The 13,930-nt window shown below is 52.1% G+C and overlaps 1 protein-coding gene across 1 annotated transcript; it reads left to right on the top strand.

The window, feature by feature from the left end:
• Positions 1 to 2,309: 2,309 nt before the first annotated feature.
• On the top strand, positions 2,310 to 10,302 carry COPS8 (COP9 signalosome subunit 8). Its single transcript, XM_087819491.1, has 8 exons — positions 2,310 to 2,435; positions 3,384 to 3,454; positions 4,549 to 4,597; positions 5,689 to 5,821; positions 6,896 to 7,003; positions 8,221 to 8,283; positions 9,141 to 9,188; positions 9,840 to 10,302. Exons 1-8 carry the CDS (start codon positions 2,358 to 2,360, stop codon positions 9,917 to 9,919), a joined length of 630 nt encoding a protein of 209 aa, XP_087675617.1. The 5' UTR covers positions 2,310 to 2,357; the 3' UTR covers positions 9,920 to 10,302.
• The last annotated feature ends 3,628 nt before the right edge of the window (positions 10,303 to 13,930 follow it).

Raw genomic sequence — 13,930 nt, 5'->3', positions numbered from 1 at the left:
AACAGCGCTTGGCCTATTTATACAGCCTTGCTCCCTAACGGGCTCCTGTGGCTCCCGGTGGAGGTTCGATTACGCACAGCGGACGGGACGGTACTGGCAGGAAACCGCATCAATACGGTGTCCTGGACATATTTCCCATTTTCTACATATTCTTCTAACTCTGGCTTATCTTTTGTGTTTTACAAAAATGTAAAATATTGAAAACCCAGACATAGACTGGCTCCTCCATAAAGCACGTCATGAACAATGAGGATTATTTGTCTAACAGCAGACGCGCCTCTCAGGGGACGTGATCTGGTGGAGCAGCCAGGTTCTGCGACACCCTGAAACCAGCTCCCGTGTTTTACGCTCGGGCTGAAGCGGCCGACGCCGACACCCTCGCACAGTCTGCATTTCTCTCGTACCCTCGCTCTATTTTTCGGGCCGATATAAATGTGTTGATCATTCGTTTTTAAGAAAAACAGGAAGGGACTCCTCAAAAGCACAGCGCCCCAGGTTTACATTTGAAAAAGTAATTCTGAGGAGGAGGAATGAACTGCCATGAGCCGAAAACCGGGTTGAAATAAGCTGGGAGCTAACTGCTCCACCCCAAGGCCTGTCCATGTCCCCGTGGGGAGGGAAGCTTAAGGTCCTAGGCGGCGCGGCAGCACCCCCTGCTGGGCAGGTCTGCGGGAGCGCCCAGGAGGCCTCCAGACTCTTCTTGACTCACCTGCTTTCAAATGCCCTCTACCTTGGAGAGGAGAAAACTGAAAGTTACTTCTTCAGGGATATCTTAGCTCCAGAAAACATAGGTATAATGTTTGCTTTATCAAAAAGATGTGTCTTAAAACCCTGTGCGAATGAGGGACGTCCCAACCTACCCTTCCTTCACCTGGCTGCTTTCAGATCATGAACAGTAATAGCCATGGGTTAGCCGAGACGCTGGACTCAGACTAATCTCACTCAGTCCTCAGAGCAGCCTTGCAGGGCAGCCCGGATGTTACCTGGTTTCCCAGGTGCAGAGGGAGGGGCTCACCAAGGTCACAAGGTCAGTGCTAGGATCCTGAGGGCTGGGTTCTAAATATTCACTCATAAATGGCATAAAAACATGAGACAGTTTCAATTTTGGTTCCTCCGAAACACCGTGAGTTCTGACTTGGTTTCCGAATTTTCCAGTTTTTTCCCCCGCCGAAGGTTGTCTTTCAGTTAGGCAACTCCGGCTCCCAGTCTATTTCCAGGAAACATAAATCACCCCTTGGAGAGAATTTACCATCTCCTGCTATTTGCAAGGAAGCTGGGGTAGGTCGGCTGGCAGGAGGCTCAGTTTCTGGGCTGTGGTTCTCACAGTCCAGGGGGCATAGGGTCACCCCAGGTGACCCTGCTGACGGCAGTGGAAGGCTCCCAGGGGACGCCTGAGCTAAGACATCAAAACCCAGGGTTCATTACCGTGTGTGCTGCTGCAGGGACACCTGGGTTGGGCCCGGGGGGGCCCTGTGATGGGCTCCAGCACAAAGTCTGCGGGCACCCGGGAGCCGCGAGCAGCTGGGCAGCAGCCTCGCCCCAGCACAGAGGTGCGGTTCCACCTCGCGGCCAGGCTGCGGCCCCTCGGGGCGGGGGGGTGGCTGAGGTTCCCTGTAGACGAGGGCTCTGAGCCGGGGTCCTGTTCCGGCGACGGCGGCCTGTGCTGATTATTTATGCGAAGGACAAGCCTAGGCTCCTTCCCGGCGGTCAGAGCAGCCAGGCCGGCCTGTGCGCGGGCGGCGGGTCGCGGAGGCGCGGGAACGAGGCCTGGGGGCGACTGGGATTGGGGGTGGAGCAGAAGCGCAGCCAGACCTGACGGATGCTTCGGAAAAGACGGTGGCCCTGCGGCCGCGGGAGGGATGCCTGAGGCTGGGCCGGCGGCGGGTCTGCAGAGCGCGGCGCCCCTGCCCGTGCCCATGGCCGTGCCCATGGCCCGGGGCGCTGCGCTCGGACGCGGGGCCCCACGTGCCAGGACGGGCGCCCCCTGCAGGGCGGGAGGGCTGGGGAGCAGGGCGGGCGGAGCCGGAGCTCCGAGCGGAACCTCTCCCGGGGCGAGGGCGTTGGGCCGCCGCCCAGCCCCGCACAGCGCCCTGGAGCGCGCCCTGCAGGCTCCGCGCGCGGCTCCGCTTCCCCCGGAGGTCCGGCCGGTCCTCCAGAGCACCGAGAGCGCTGGCCAGAGCGGCGGCAGCGGCCCTGCCGGCTGCGGCGACGTGCCTACGCCGCGCCGGAACCGACGCCGCGCCTGCGCAGGGGCCCCACGCGGCGCCGGCGGCTGACGTCATCCCGGGCGCGACGCCCCGAGGGACGGCCTGGGGTCTGCTTCTGGGGCAGGCGCGGCGGCGAGACCGGCTGGGAAGATGCCCGTGGCCGTCATGGCAGAAAGTGCCTTTAGTTTCAAAAAGCTGCTGGATCAGTGCGAGAACCAGGAGCTCGAGGTAGCCGTTCGCTCCGCGCGGGGAGAGGCCGCGGGGTCCCCTCGGCCCCGGGCGGCGCCGGTCTCCAGGGTAACCGGGCCCTGGGGCCTGCGGGCCGGGGGCGGGGCCGGGGCCGGGGCCGGCGCCCGAGGGCGCGGGAGCCGCGCACTTCCAGCCGGGAGGGGCCCCGCCGGGGGCTCGGCGTGTAGCCCGCTCGCCCGGGGGCGCCGCCGTTGGTCTCCCGCCCGGGAGCCCGAGACTCCGGGGCGTCCTCGCCCCTCGCACCCCCGCTGCTGCGCGCCCCACCCCCACCCTCACCCCCACCCCCACCCTCACCCCGGCGGTGCGGGGAGGCGGGGGAACGGGGCTGTGTCAGGACGTGGGCACGGGCACGGGCCGAGGGTGCGGCCGCGGGGGCCTCTCCTGGGCTCGGGACCCCCGCGGTCCCGGTGTCCGCTCGCGGGCGTGGATTTGTCTCCAGCCGCGGCTCCGGTCGAGGTTGTTCCTTCCGAAGGCGCTTAAAAGGCCTGTATGAGAACGTGACTTAGCCCAAGGGCGCAACAGCCTAAAACCGCGGCTTATTAGGACACGCTTCATAGATGGGGGGGGAGGTTGGTTTGTTTGTTTGTTTTTTAACGAGTTAAAGTTGAGTGAGGTTAGAAATGTCTAACCCAGCGGTGACGTTTTTCTGTTTCTTACTCATTTACTTGGATGCTCAACGTGCTCGACCCAGCGGGCGGAAGGAGAGAGACCGCTTTGGGAATCGGTTGGAAATGCTTGTTTCTTGTCTTAGCGAGACCGTCTACCTAAGAGGCCCGGGGAGAGGATGGCATTTAAGGTTCCTCTTTGTGTTGTAAAGACACCGAGGCCCAGGGGGGAGAAGTCCCTGCGGAGGACGGATTTATCCGTGATGCTCTGGGTTCTGGGCTAAGTGTAAGTGAGGCTCCTCTCTTTCTCTCTGGCCCCTAGGCTCCTGGAGGAATTGCTACGCCCCCGGTGTACGGTCAGCTCCTGGCTCTGTATCTGCTCCATAATGACATGTAAGTACTGTTTACCTAGAGCTAGAGCGGCAGTTTCTTCGAGGTTATAAGGAAATTATTCATGCATTGAAATAGCGCTGAAACATGGGCACTAGGGGCTGCATCTTTTACTGTAATACTTAATATATCTGTGTCAAGTATCAAATTGTAAACTAATTATTTTAGAACACGCTTGTTTTACATACACCTTCTAAAAGCTCTCCAGTTTGTTATGAGAAATACAATGTCAGTTTCAAATTCCTTTAATTCTCTTGACCTTCTTTCTTGTCTTTCTCTGAAACTTATGGCCTTCGTTTACTTCACGTGTAATCAGTAGACCAAGAGAAATGGAAAGGGAAGATTGAGAAAACCAAGGGGAATTTATTACCAACATGTATGAGATTTCTTGAAAGTTTTATGCTTGTTAATTATTCTTAATTCATGTTTGTTGAAGAAAAGTCAGGAGGCATAACTGCAAAGGAATAGAGGAACTTGTAGTTCTACACCCCTTATACTGTTAAATTTTGTTTTAAATTCTTTTAAACCTTTTTTTCCATATCTTTTAAAAACCTAAACCAAGGTTTTTATCACACACATATTATATAAGTGACCTGTTTCCTTTATTGTCATCTTTTGTTTGTTGTAGTTCAGGCTTCCAGACTCTTAAAAACTGCCTTGAAGTTTTGGTGGCTTTGTGCCCACCGGTGGGAGGAGGGGTTGATACCGAGAAAAGCATGTGCACTGCACGTGTTGTCAAGGAACGCCGGAGCGTTGAAGCTATATACATTTGTTTACTTTTATAGATAAATTACTTGGGCAGTTCGTTTTAAATCTTTGTGTTTTTAGTCTACTGTTGCCTTAAGATCTGGATCATTAATAAAAAATTTACTACAAATGGCAAAATGTTACTTTTTAAAAAAAATTTCATGTCTTTTAATCTGGAAAACTACTCTTTCTTCCCCTGGACAAATTGATGTAAAACAAAATTTCACTCTGTGTTATGTAGAGTGCCTTAAAGTATACTTCTGTGTGTTTGTATTGGGATCTAGAATTTTAAACATTTACTGAGATTATTTTATTTTAATTGATGTTTTCTTCTTGGGGATGCAAATTAGGAATAACGCCAGATACCTTTGGAAAAGGATTCCGCCTGCTATAAAGTCCGTAAGTACCTTCTATCTCATCACTCCCATCAGTGATGACACTCATTTAATTGGCTACCTCATAAAAGTTTGCTTTTTCCCCCATGTGGTTCACAGAAATTGTTATTAAACTGATTTTAAAGTTTAAAAATGGATCTTCAAATTCCTCTAATCAGAAATTTTAATTTCCCTTGGATGGTATAGAAATCTGTGCTCAACTCATACTGATCAGATTTCTTGAGACATTTCATGTGTCACTGATTTATGCAGTTTACTGGTGTGGTACTTATTTTGAACCTGGTAATAGTCAGAAAAATATTTTTTAAATGACGATTACTCATAGCATTAAGATTAATTTTGCTAATTAAGATTTTAGGTTTCTTATTTTGGGTGGGAGATTAGATGAAATAACCTCTTAAAAGTTTTTTACAGAGTGGAATGAGGTAAATTTTTACTTTCAAGTGATTCACTGTGTTTAGCATAAATGTGAAATGAAATTTTTAAACATTCACAGAATATTACCAAGAATTCGCCTAAACTCCTTCATTCATTATTCTGTTCAGCAGCAGATCAAATTAGTATGTTCACGCTCTCTCCTTTTCCAGGTCATTCTGTTAATGCCTCTCCAGCCCATGGGTTTAAATAAAGGACAGCGGTGACTTACGTGCCTGGTGTCAGTGCTGTTAGTGGGAGCTTTGGTCTTAGAGAGGCTGCAGTGTGCGACATCCTAGAGTGGCAGTCTGTGCTGTTACCCATTTTGCTATACTTTTGTCCTAAAAAATGCATTCCTTCATGTATATATCAGTCATGTATATTCTGTGTATTACATATATATACTATTGAAATATAAATATCTTTTTTAAAACAGTGTTTAAGATAGTTCTCAGACTTAATTGTGAAATATTTTGGATTGCATTCTTATGCCTTAATTTGCTATTATAAAAATTTATATCCAATACAAATAGACTACCGTTCACAGCATTTGAAAACCTTTTTCATAGTATTGAGCTGGAAAGTAATTAAACCTCTTAAAAGAGATGCTATTAAATTATGTTTAAGATACAGTTGTTGACAAGTGAGTTTCCTCAAAAGCAGTAATAATGTTTATTGCAGGCAAACTCTGAACTTGGGGGAATTTGGTCCGTGGGACAGAGGATCTGGCAGAGGGACTTCCCTGGAATCTACACGACCATCAACGCTCACCAGTGGTCCGAGACGGTGCAGCCGATCATGGAAGCTCTCAGAGGTAGCGTCGCTTCGGGGCTAAGGGCTGAGTTAGACTAGACCTGTCCCCCAGGTGCCTCAGGGTTGGAGTGAGGCAGTGGTGGGTTAAAACAGATACTGTCTGCTCAGGGAAAGGGCAGTTTTCAGAATTCTTGTTTAGATTTGTTGTAATCACTTAGTTTCGTCCCATGCTGCATCAGTCCAAGTTCAGGTCCTCTCTGGCTGTCTCCATTTAATTTTAGATGGAAATTGCTCGTGTCAGGTTTTTTTGCTACTAAGTGAAATCTGGTAACACTTCAATAAGTGCAAGGCAGGGGTTCAGATTTTTTAAGCCCATGTTTTTGAAAGTAGAGACTGTGCTTTGGACTTTGTTGACCTCAGCCTTCGATAGGTGTTGCTGAAAGCCCTAGGCAGGAAGGCAGCCCAGCAGGCTCCATGTCCTACCATCATGTACTGTCTCATTCCTGAATCATTTACAGTAGAAACTAAAGCCTGGGGAAGTCCACACATCTCTCCAGGGAGGGAGGGTTTCCTACCAAGAATTAAATTGTTGCTGGAACTGTTGGCAGCCCCTTCCTGTGAGGTTCCAATATTCAGGGCTTGACCTTGACTTGAACCTGAACAAAGTCGGGCGTGGAGAGCAGGCTGGAGAGGTAGAGTCATGCTCTGGTCACCAGGTGCGCCGTGCTGCTCGCGGCAGGACCCTGTGAGACCCTCCTGAGAGAGCACACTAGTTATGCGCCACTCACTCCATGTTGGTAACTAGAATCAGGGCCGTTCAACAACCTTCATTACAAACACGTAAATATATTTCAATGAAAACTCCTCAGGGCTTCAGTCTTGTGTATTCACTTTCCTGTCTGTAATTTTCCTTGTCCTCTGAGAAAGGTTTTTGTCTCGGAGGAAACATGGAAGGTTCATTTGCTCATTCCGCAGCGTTTGAGCCCCTTACCTGCTGGACACAGGCCTAAAAGCAGGACTCTGGGCTGACCCAGCCTGCTAATAACATTTGCACAAGGACAGTGATGTCACTCAGTTACGCATTTTAAAAGCGTCAGCTTTTTGGTTACTCTGCCGACCCTCCGCTCCCCCACAGAGGCAACACGGAGACGCGCCTTCGCCCTGGTCTCTCAGGCCTACACCTCGATCATCGCCGATGACTTCGCGGCGTTCGTTGGGCTCCCTGTGGAAGAGGCTGTGAAAGGTATGCTTGGCCTGCTTTTATTTTCAGGGAAAATGGCAAGTGGAAGTGTTTGTTGTGCATGTTCTTTAGAGAGGCGACGTGAAGCATGCTGCCCAGCACCCAGCAGGCCGGGCGGCAGGCGCCCTGAAGGCAGGCTCAGAGTGGTTTCCCACCCAGCCGGTACAGGGGCAGTGACTGTGCCGCCAGATTAGTCAGAGAGAACAGTTGACCTCATTGCTCAGTCAGAAACCCCACCCCCTCTGGCGGTGCAGGTGGGCTCCTCCCGGCCTCCTGTTCCCGCCCTTCTTTCCCTCGCGCTTCGTGCTGATCACCATACGCGGGAGCTGGGCCCCCCCCCCCCCCGCCCACTCCTGCCCGCCATCTCCAGATGTGCTGCCGCATTTTCCTTTCTCCAGCGCGGGACTGTGGTCAAGTGTTGCGGGTGCCGTGGGGCGTTGTTTGCACTGGTGGGCTTTTTTTTCCTCCAGCCAAAGGGAGCTCCATCAGGCACCATGTCTTACCCTCCACCGTCCAGCCTAGCACAGGCTAATGCGAATTCTCAGGAAATCACACCGCCGCTCACTCACAGGCATTTATTTACTTGGCTCTTCTCTCGAAATTGATCCAAAGTTTGTTATGTAATAAATACTGTACCCCAGAGTCCACACTGGGTAGAAGTGTGGCCCCACCCACATGCTCGCCGTGTGACCCAGGACATGTCACCAGAACTCCCTACACTTCACTTCCCACGTCTGTTCAGTTACGGCCGATGTCCCACTTCAGACAGCTGTTAGGATGGGGTGTAAAGTGACCCTTTAAAGGCACCCAGTACGTGTCTGCTGGTCGCCTCTGCCTGTCGCTGTTGTTTGTGGTGTTTGGTCACCGTTGTCGTTACTGATGCAGTTACAGAAAGTGCACGCGTGCCTGCCTTCTGTCTGATCGTAATAGCTGGTCCTGTTAATACCAGAATACTTCCTGTGTAGAAAACTCATTGCCTGCTAGTGGCTGTGCCAGCCTGATACCTGATAGAGAAAAACAGAGCTTTGTCTGCCTCACAGGCATTTCAAAATTAAGTTTACATGACAGCGCCGCCTGTAGCATGTCTTTCTAGTAAAACTGCACATGACTGGCAGGCCAAACTGCATGTGTGTCAGGTCTCCTGAGAAAATGACGCCATGGCCAGGAGATGAAAGTGTAGAGGTTCTGGTTGTTCATTTGTGTTAAATGCGCACCTTTAGGTATCTTAGAACAAGGATGGCAAGCGGACTCCACCACGAGGATGGTCATGCCCAAGAAGCCAGGTAGGTGGCGCCCTTCCCTGTGCGCAGCCTTGGCCGCTTTAGTTTCAGACCCTGACTGAGTCATTCGATAAGAAATTCTGCTGTCCTAGCAAAATGAAAATAACTCGTAAATACAGAACGATAGGCACTCAGGGTTCAGAGGATCTGAAAGGTCACTTAGTTTTACCTTAATTATTAAAAATGTATTTTTTGTAAAAAACTTTTATGTGGGTGTTTCATAATTCCTGTTATCACTTAACTTTTACTAAGTATTCGTCTCCCGTTCTTTGGTTTACGGGCCTGATTCTGTTTGTCCTTAATATCTAAACGGCTGCCTGAAAAGTTACGTAACTCAGACGTTCCCTTTCCTCTTGTGCTGTAGACACGTAGACCCTTCTAAGCGAGACTCGGTTCCACCTTCACGCAGTCGATTTACTTGGTCTTCCTCCTAAGGCTTAAGTTGGGCGGGCTGGCTGTGCTGTCTCAGTCTGAGCTCCCAGCCCCTTGCCTTCCTCTCTGCATGGGCCCAGCCCATCCTGGCTGGTCTTCTCCTGGCCAGGGGCTCCTTCTGCCAGGGGCTGAGAGCCGGGCTCAGTGCCCACCCCAGAGCCTTTCGATCTGCTCAGCACTGAGCTCCTGTTGTTGGACATTGCTCCCCCACCGTTGGGTGTTGCACAGATCTCGGGGTGCTCAGCCCTGCGAGGGTGCAGAGTGGGAAGGCAGGGCTAGTGATCCAGTTGAGAGAAGCTACTCAAGTAGAGCACTGCGTTACCTCTGCTGAGAAACAAGTGGTCGTAATGCATGTTGCCTTAAAAACGCATGACGTGTGTGAAAACTCTGCAATGACTCTAAGTGGAGTTTAAATTTTGCTTATCTAGTTGCAGGCGCCCTGGATGTTTCCTTTAACAGGTTTATTCCTCTATCAGGTATGTGTTTTATGCTCATTTAAAATACGTTTCGTTCTTAATTTTTTTTTTTCAGTTTGTATCTTTTTTTAGTTTTAACCTGTAAAGAGATTAAATTTTTTACTTGGTGTTTATAATAATACACCTGGTTGCAAAAGTGAACGTGGGGGCTCCCCTGTGGAGCTCACCTTGAGCACTAGCACCCTGTGGCCCGGCCATGCAGCCTCCTTAGTGTCAGGTGCGGGAGCTGGGATCGGGCCTCAGCAGCTTCCCGCTGACGGGTGCCACCTGCCATCCCAAAGGAACCCTGACAGTGGGGCCTGCAGTTCTGTCCATGGACAGGGTGATGTCCTCCCAGAGCGGTGCCTGCCGCTGGGAAAGCGCTTGGTGATCTGTCTGTAGAATCACCTGTCACAGGTGGGGGTCTCCCAGGGAGAGCAGTGTTCTCTTCAAAGGGATGTCACCCGTTAGCTCAGTAACAGCAAACAATGAGGTTCTACGCCCAGTTTGGGAAAACTTGTAAAACTTGGAGATTTCTTGGCTTGTTTTTCAAAAATGTGCAAAATTGGAAAATTTGGTAAAGTTTTCTTATTTTAAAAGTAAAGATATTGGGGGTGCAGAACCAGAGCTGCGTCACTCTGGTCACTGACTTTGTGACTCTTGCATGCACAGAGCCCGCCCCGGTCCCACCCATCCCCAATGAGCAGCAGCTGGCCCGGCTCACGGACTACGTGGCTTTCCTCGAGAACTGACGCCTCCTGGCCACACTCCACCTCAGAGCCCTGTTTCCCAGCCGACGTCCTTTGTATTTTCAGTTTATCGGGTGGATTGCACACCTCAGCATCCGTACTGAGTATGTGATAAAATGCAGCTGTAACGTAAAGCGTATTGTATGTACTTGTCCCTAGACACCGTGCTGAGTGGCTGTGAGACGGTTCTCCTTTGGTAGCTGATAGTTGGATGTGGCCGTCAGGGCGATGGAGTCTAAGTGTGTCCCCAGGACTTGTAGTTGCGACTCGCCTGCCCCGTGCAGCACAGCCTGGCGACCCTCTGTCCCTCCCACACCTGGTGCTCCCATCTGGGGTTTGAGGAGGGCTGTCCCTGGGGCATGTCTGAATGGGGGGTGATCCCCTTTGGAGACTACGCTCTCTTTTCTCCTCCACTCCCGTGAGCCACTGATACAGGATGCTGAGATCTAGCTGGGGAACTAAAGGTGTTTCCTAGTGAACCGGATCGTTGACTTGAGGATCTTCTCTGAGGTGAGGGTGTCCATTGCTGGCCTGGAGGCCTTGCCCTGAAAAGAGGCCTGATTTAAGATGTTCGGGAAGTGTTACGTCGGACTGTTTCTTCTCAGAAGAGGGAGCCTGCGTGCGGGAGGCACTGTGCGGAGGAAGCTGTTGAGAGAAGTGACTCTGCTCCACCGTCCTCAGCCTGCCAGGTGCTGGTTCATCCCCTGGCTCAGTTCTGCCTTTTGAGAAATACTGAACGCGTCTCATTCCTGTGTGACAGCCTCTGGGTGTTTGAAGTTGTTTATTGTATCTTCAGGTTAAAACCGCCCCACGTTCATTTATTTTGCGTTTGTTCAATAAATATTTAAAATATTTAATTGATTTCTTAATCTGTTTCATCTAAGGCAGTTTCTAGCACTTTACGGTTCTGGTTTTCTGTTGACATTTTAGTTTGTCGCTGTCTCTTAAAATAAGAGTTTCTTAATTAAATAGAAAAGACCTTTACAGTGGCAATTACGTGATCCCCGTTTCCACTCATTTTAAGAGGTCTGTTCACAGAACGTTCGCTTTGCGCCCAAGGTCATAAGAACAGGGCTCATCCTTAGGTTCTTTAGGTCAAACTAAGAGCCACGTTGACGGGCCAGGTGGTCACAGCTCCTAAAACAAGGCTCCACCCCTGGGGAGCCATTGACAGCAAGGCTATGAAAGACACTGCTAGCAGGATTGCAATCATTTTGTCGTTTCCTAAGTTTGATAAATCACCTTTTAACAGGTGCTGTAGAAGGAGTGTGGCGAGGAGGGCCTGTCGGTATGGGAAGGAAAGATGGGGTGGGGGTGACGGTCGTCTACAGACATCGGGCTGTCGTCTGGCAGGGTTGTGTCCAAACTCAAGTGAAGCTTAGGAAAGACCGGTTTTGACTCAAAACACAGACCTTTTCAACTGGATACCAGCCCTGTCCAACAGAAATAGACGGTGTCACAGGGCGTCTTAAGTTTCCTAGTGCCCACAACAAAAAACTGAAAAAGGGAAAAATGAAATTAACTTGAATGTATTGTTCAGCCCAGTCCACAGTACCATCGGCTCAATGTGCCACCAACACCAGAGAGATGAGTGAGCTCTCACATCATACGTTCTTTCCTCGCGCCAAGTCTGTGCAGTCGTCCCACGTGGGTCTCCCTCCCGGCGTGGCTCCGTTGGGACCCAGCCACCTATGACCAGTGCATGGGACACAGCGAGAGGCCTCACAGTCGGACCCTGGAACCAAGTTCATAACCTCTCACCAGGGACCTCTGGAGAACGTCCGGCACCAGCCACATGAGGGACAGTTCCCTGGTCTCCGCCTCCCCTCGGTTGCTCAGAACAGCTGACAGGGTCCGCGCCCCTCACCCCGCCTCTGTCCATATTAATCATGGCAGCAAAGGCTGAAGTGCCCCCCGGAGATGAGCAGTTGCCCAGTAGTCTCAGCCATCAGTGTTGGGGGGATTTGAAAACAAGCTGCAGTTAAACTGCATTGAAATGCGCGGAGGAGGCGTCTGTTAACTCGGCTGGGGCAGCTCACGGACTGGACTGTCCGTCCTTGGCGTGCGCCGTGCCTGGGCTTCCTCCCCGGGAGCCTCGACAGCCCTGCAGCTGGCGGCGGGAGATGGCGGTTTGCTGCTGATGGAGTTAATGGCCGTGGAGAACCTCATCTTTTTTTGTGGTTAATCAGAGTACTAATCTTCCCCTGGTGGTGCTTCTCTGAGGGAAGGAGGCTTTCAGAGTGTAGTGGGAGAGGCAGAGAAGTTCCACCTAATACCTAAGGACAGGCCAAAGCCAGGTGCTGACCGTGACCTGGGTCAGCTGAGAGGGCGGGAGCCAGGATTGCTCAGGCAGCTCTTCAAGGAACCGGGGAACCTCTGTGATCGTGCCGAGCGCCCACCTGAGCAGGGCTGTGGTCCTGACTTGAGTGAGTCACCGTTGCCTCCTGGGTGGGGCTGGAGGGAAGAGCTGCCTCTGAACCAAGGAACCCGGCCACTTTCCACTGTGAGTCACATGACGGGGGCTCGCCAGAAACTGGCGTTGATTAACCCTGTTCTCGTGATCCGAGCACCTGCGCCCAGCCCCTGGGAGGAGCAGCCCAGGGCCGCCGGCGAGGTCCATAGGGTGATACCCGCCCATCTCGGGGCCCTGTGTCCCTTAGATAACAGGATTGAAAAACAGTCGGGGTGCTGGTGAGGCTGGCGGTGAGTGATGTCCAAGGAGAGAGGCCCAAGAAGCCCCAGCTCCCTCTGGCAGCCGGATGCCTGTTGGATGCCGCCTGCAATCCAGGTTCCAGCAGACGCACGGGACTGGGGCCCACTGCCCTGCAGCAGAGACTGGGTGGAAATGCGGGACTGTGTCCTTGTGGCTTCAGTTCTGCCTGAGGCCGGCGCTTCACCATCTCCTGCATCGGCCTGCGGGATCCGGGCTACATACTTGTTCCGGCCTGTGCCTCAGTTCTCCTCCCTCCTCTGTCCCAGGCGAGAAGGACCCTGCGTTTCTCTCCCACCCCTCCCCCTTCCGCACTCCAAGTCCTGCTGCCCAAGAAAGGCCTGGAAGGAGCCCAGCTGCTCCAAGTGATTAAGTAAACAGGAGGCTGTGACTCATGGCTGCATGAGGCCTGGAAGGGGAGCAGGGGAGCCAAGTGCCAAAGCCTTGATGTGGCGCTTCCTCCTCGGACGGGAGCGGGATGGGGACACTGCTCAGGGTGGGAAGCAAGGAGTGTTGGGTGTGTGAGAGAGAGATGGTCTGTGGGGGTGAGTGTGAGACTTAGGGAGCGTGTGTGTGTGAGTCTGAGTGTGTGTGTCTGTGTGTGTCTGTGTGAGAGTCTGTGTGCACATGCACGGGGCCTTCCCTCCATTTCCCCCTCCCTTACCTTCCCCAAAATTGCTTTCTCAGGGCCAGGTCTTGCAACAAGGCTCTTTTCACTGCCACCTGACCCAGGTCAGTCCTAGGATATTGGTTGTCATGCCCCCCCCACCCAGGGTGTCTGGTAAAGTCACCTTGGATGATGGGAGCAGTTACCTGAGGGCCAGCCTGGGATCCCAGCCTCACCTGCCCTAGCTGCTCAGCCGGAACACAGGTCCCCCCCCCCATTATAAAGCAAATCCAAAGACATTCCCTGACCATTTATTTGTCTAAAACCTTGGATTTTGTCTCCCTTGTTAAGGATGACACCCTAAATCAGTGGTTCTCACCCTGGAGCAGTTTTCTCCCCAAGGTTCATTGGCACTGTCTGGAGATATTTTCGGTTGTCACAATTGGAGATGGAAGGTGCAGAGGCCAGGAGGCGGTTAAACTCCAGTACAGGGGACAGTCCCCGCCACAAAGAATGACCTGGCTCAGAATGTCAACCGGGCAATTCCTGTCTGCCCGCTGGTCCCCTGGCATGAAGGACCCAAAATGAGATAGTCCCAGCTTCAGTGGCACTGTCCAGTGCCCCCTAGTGGGAGCCCCTGTGATCCAGTTGCAACTCCAGTTTAAATGACACAGGTCCCCTGGGGTGGCGGTGAGAA

The sequence above is a fragment of the Miniopterus natalensis genome, chromosome 8 (genome assembly GCF_054644295.1).
Source record: "Miniopterus natalensis isolate mMinNat1 chromosome 8, mMinNat1.hap1, whole genome shotgun sequence".
NCBI lineage: Eukaryota > Metazoa > Chordata > Mammalia > Chiroptera > Miniopteridae > Miniopterus > Miniopterus natalensis.
The sequence above is the reverse complement of the archived record's forward strand: the minus strand, read 5'-3'. Positions and strand labels throughout refer to the sequence as shown.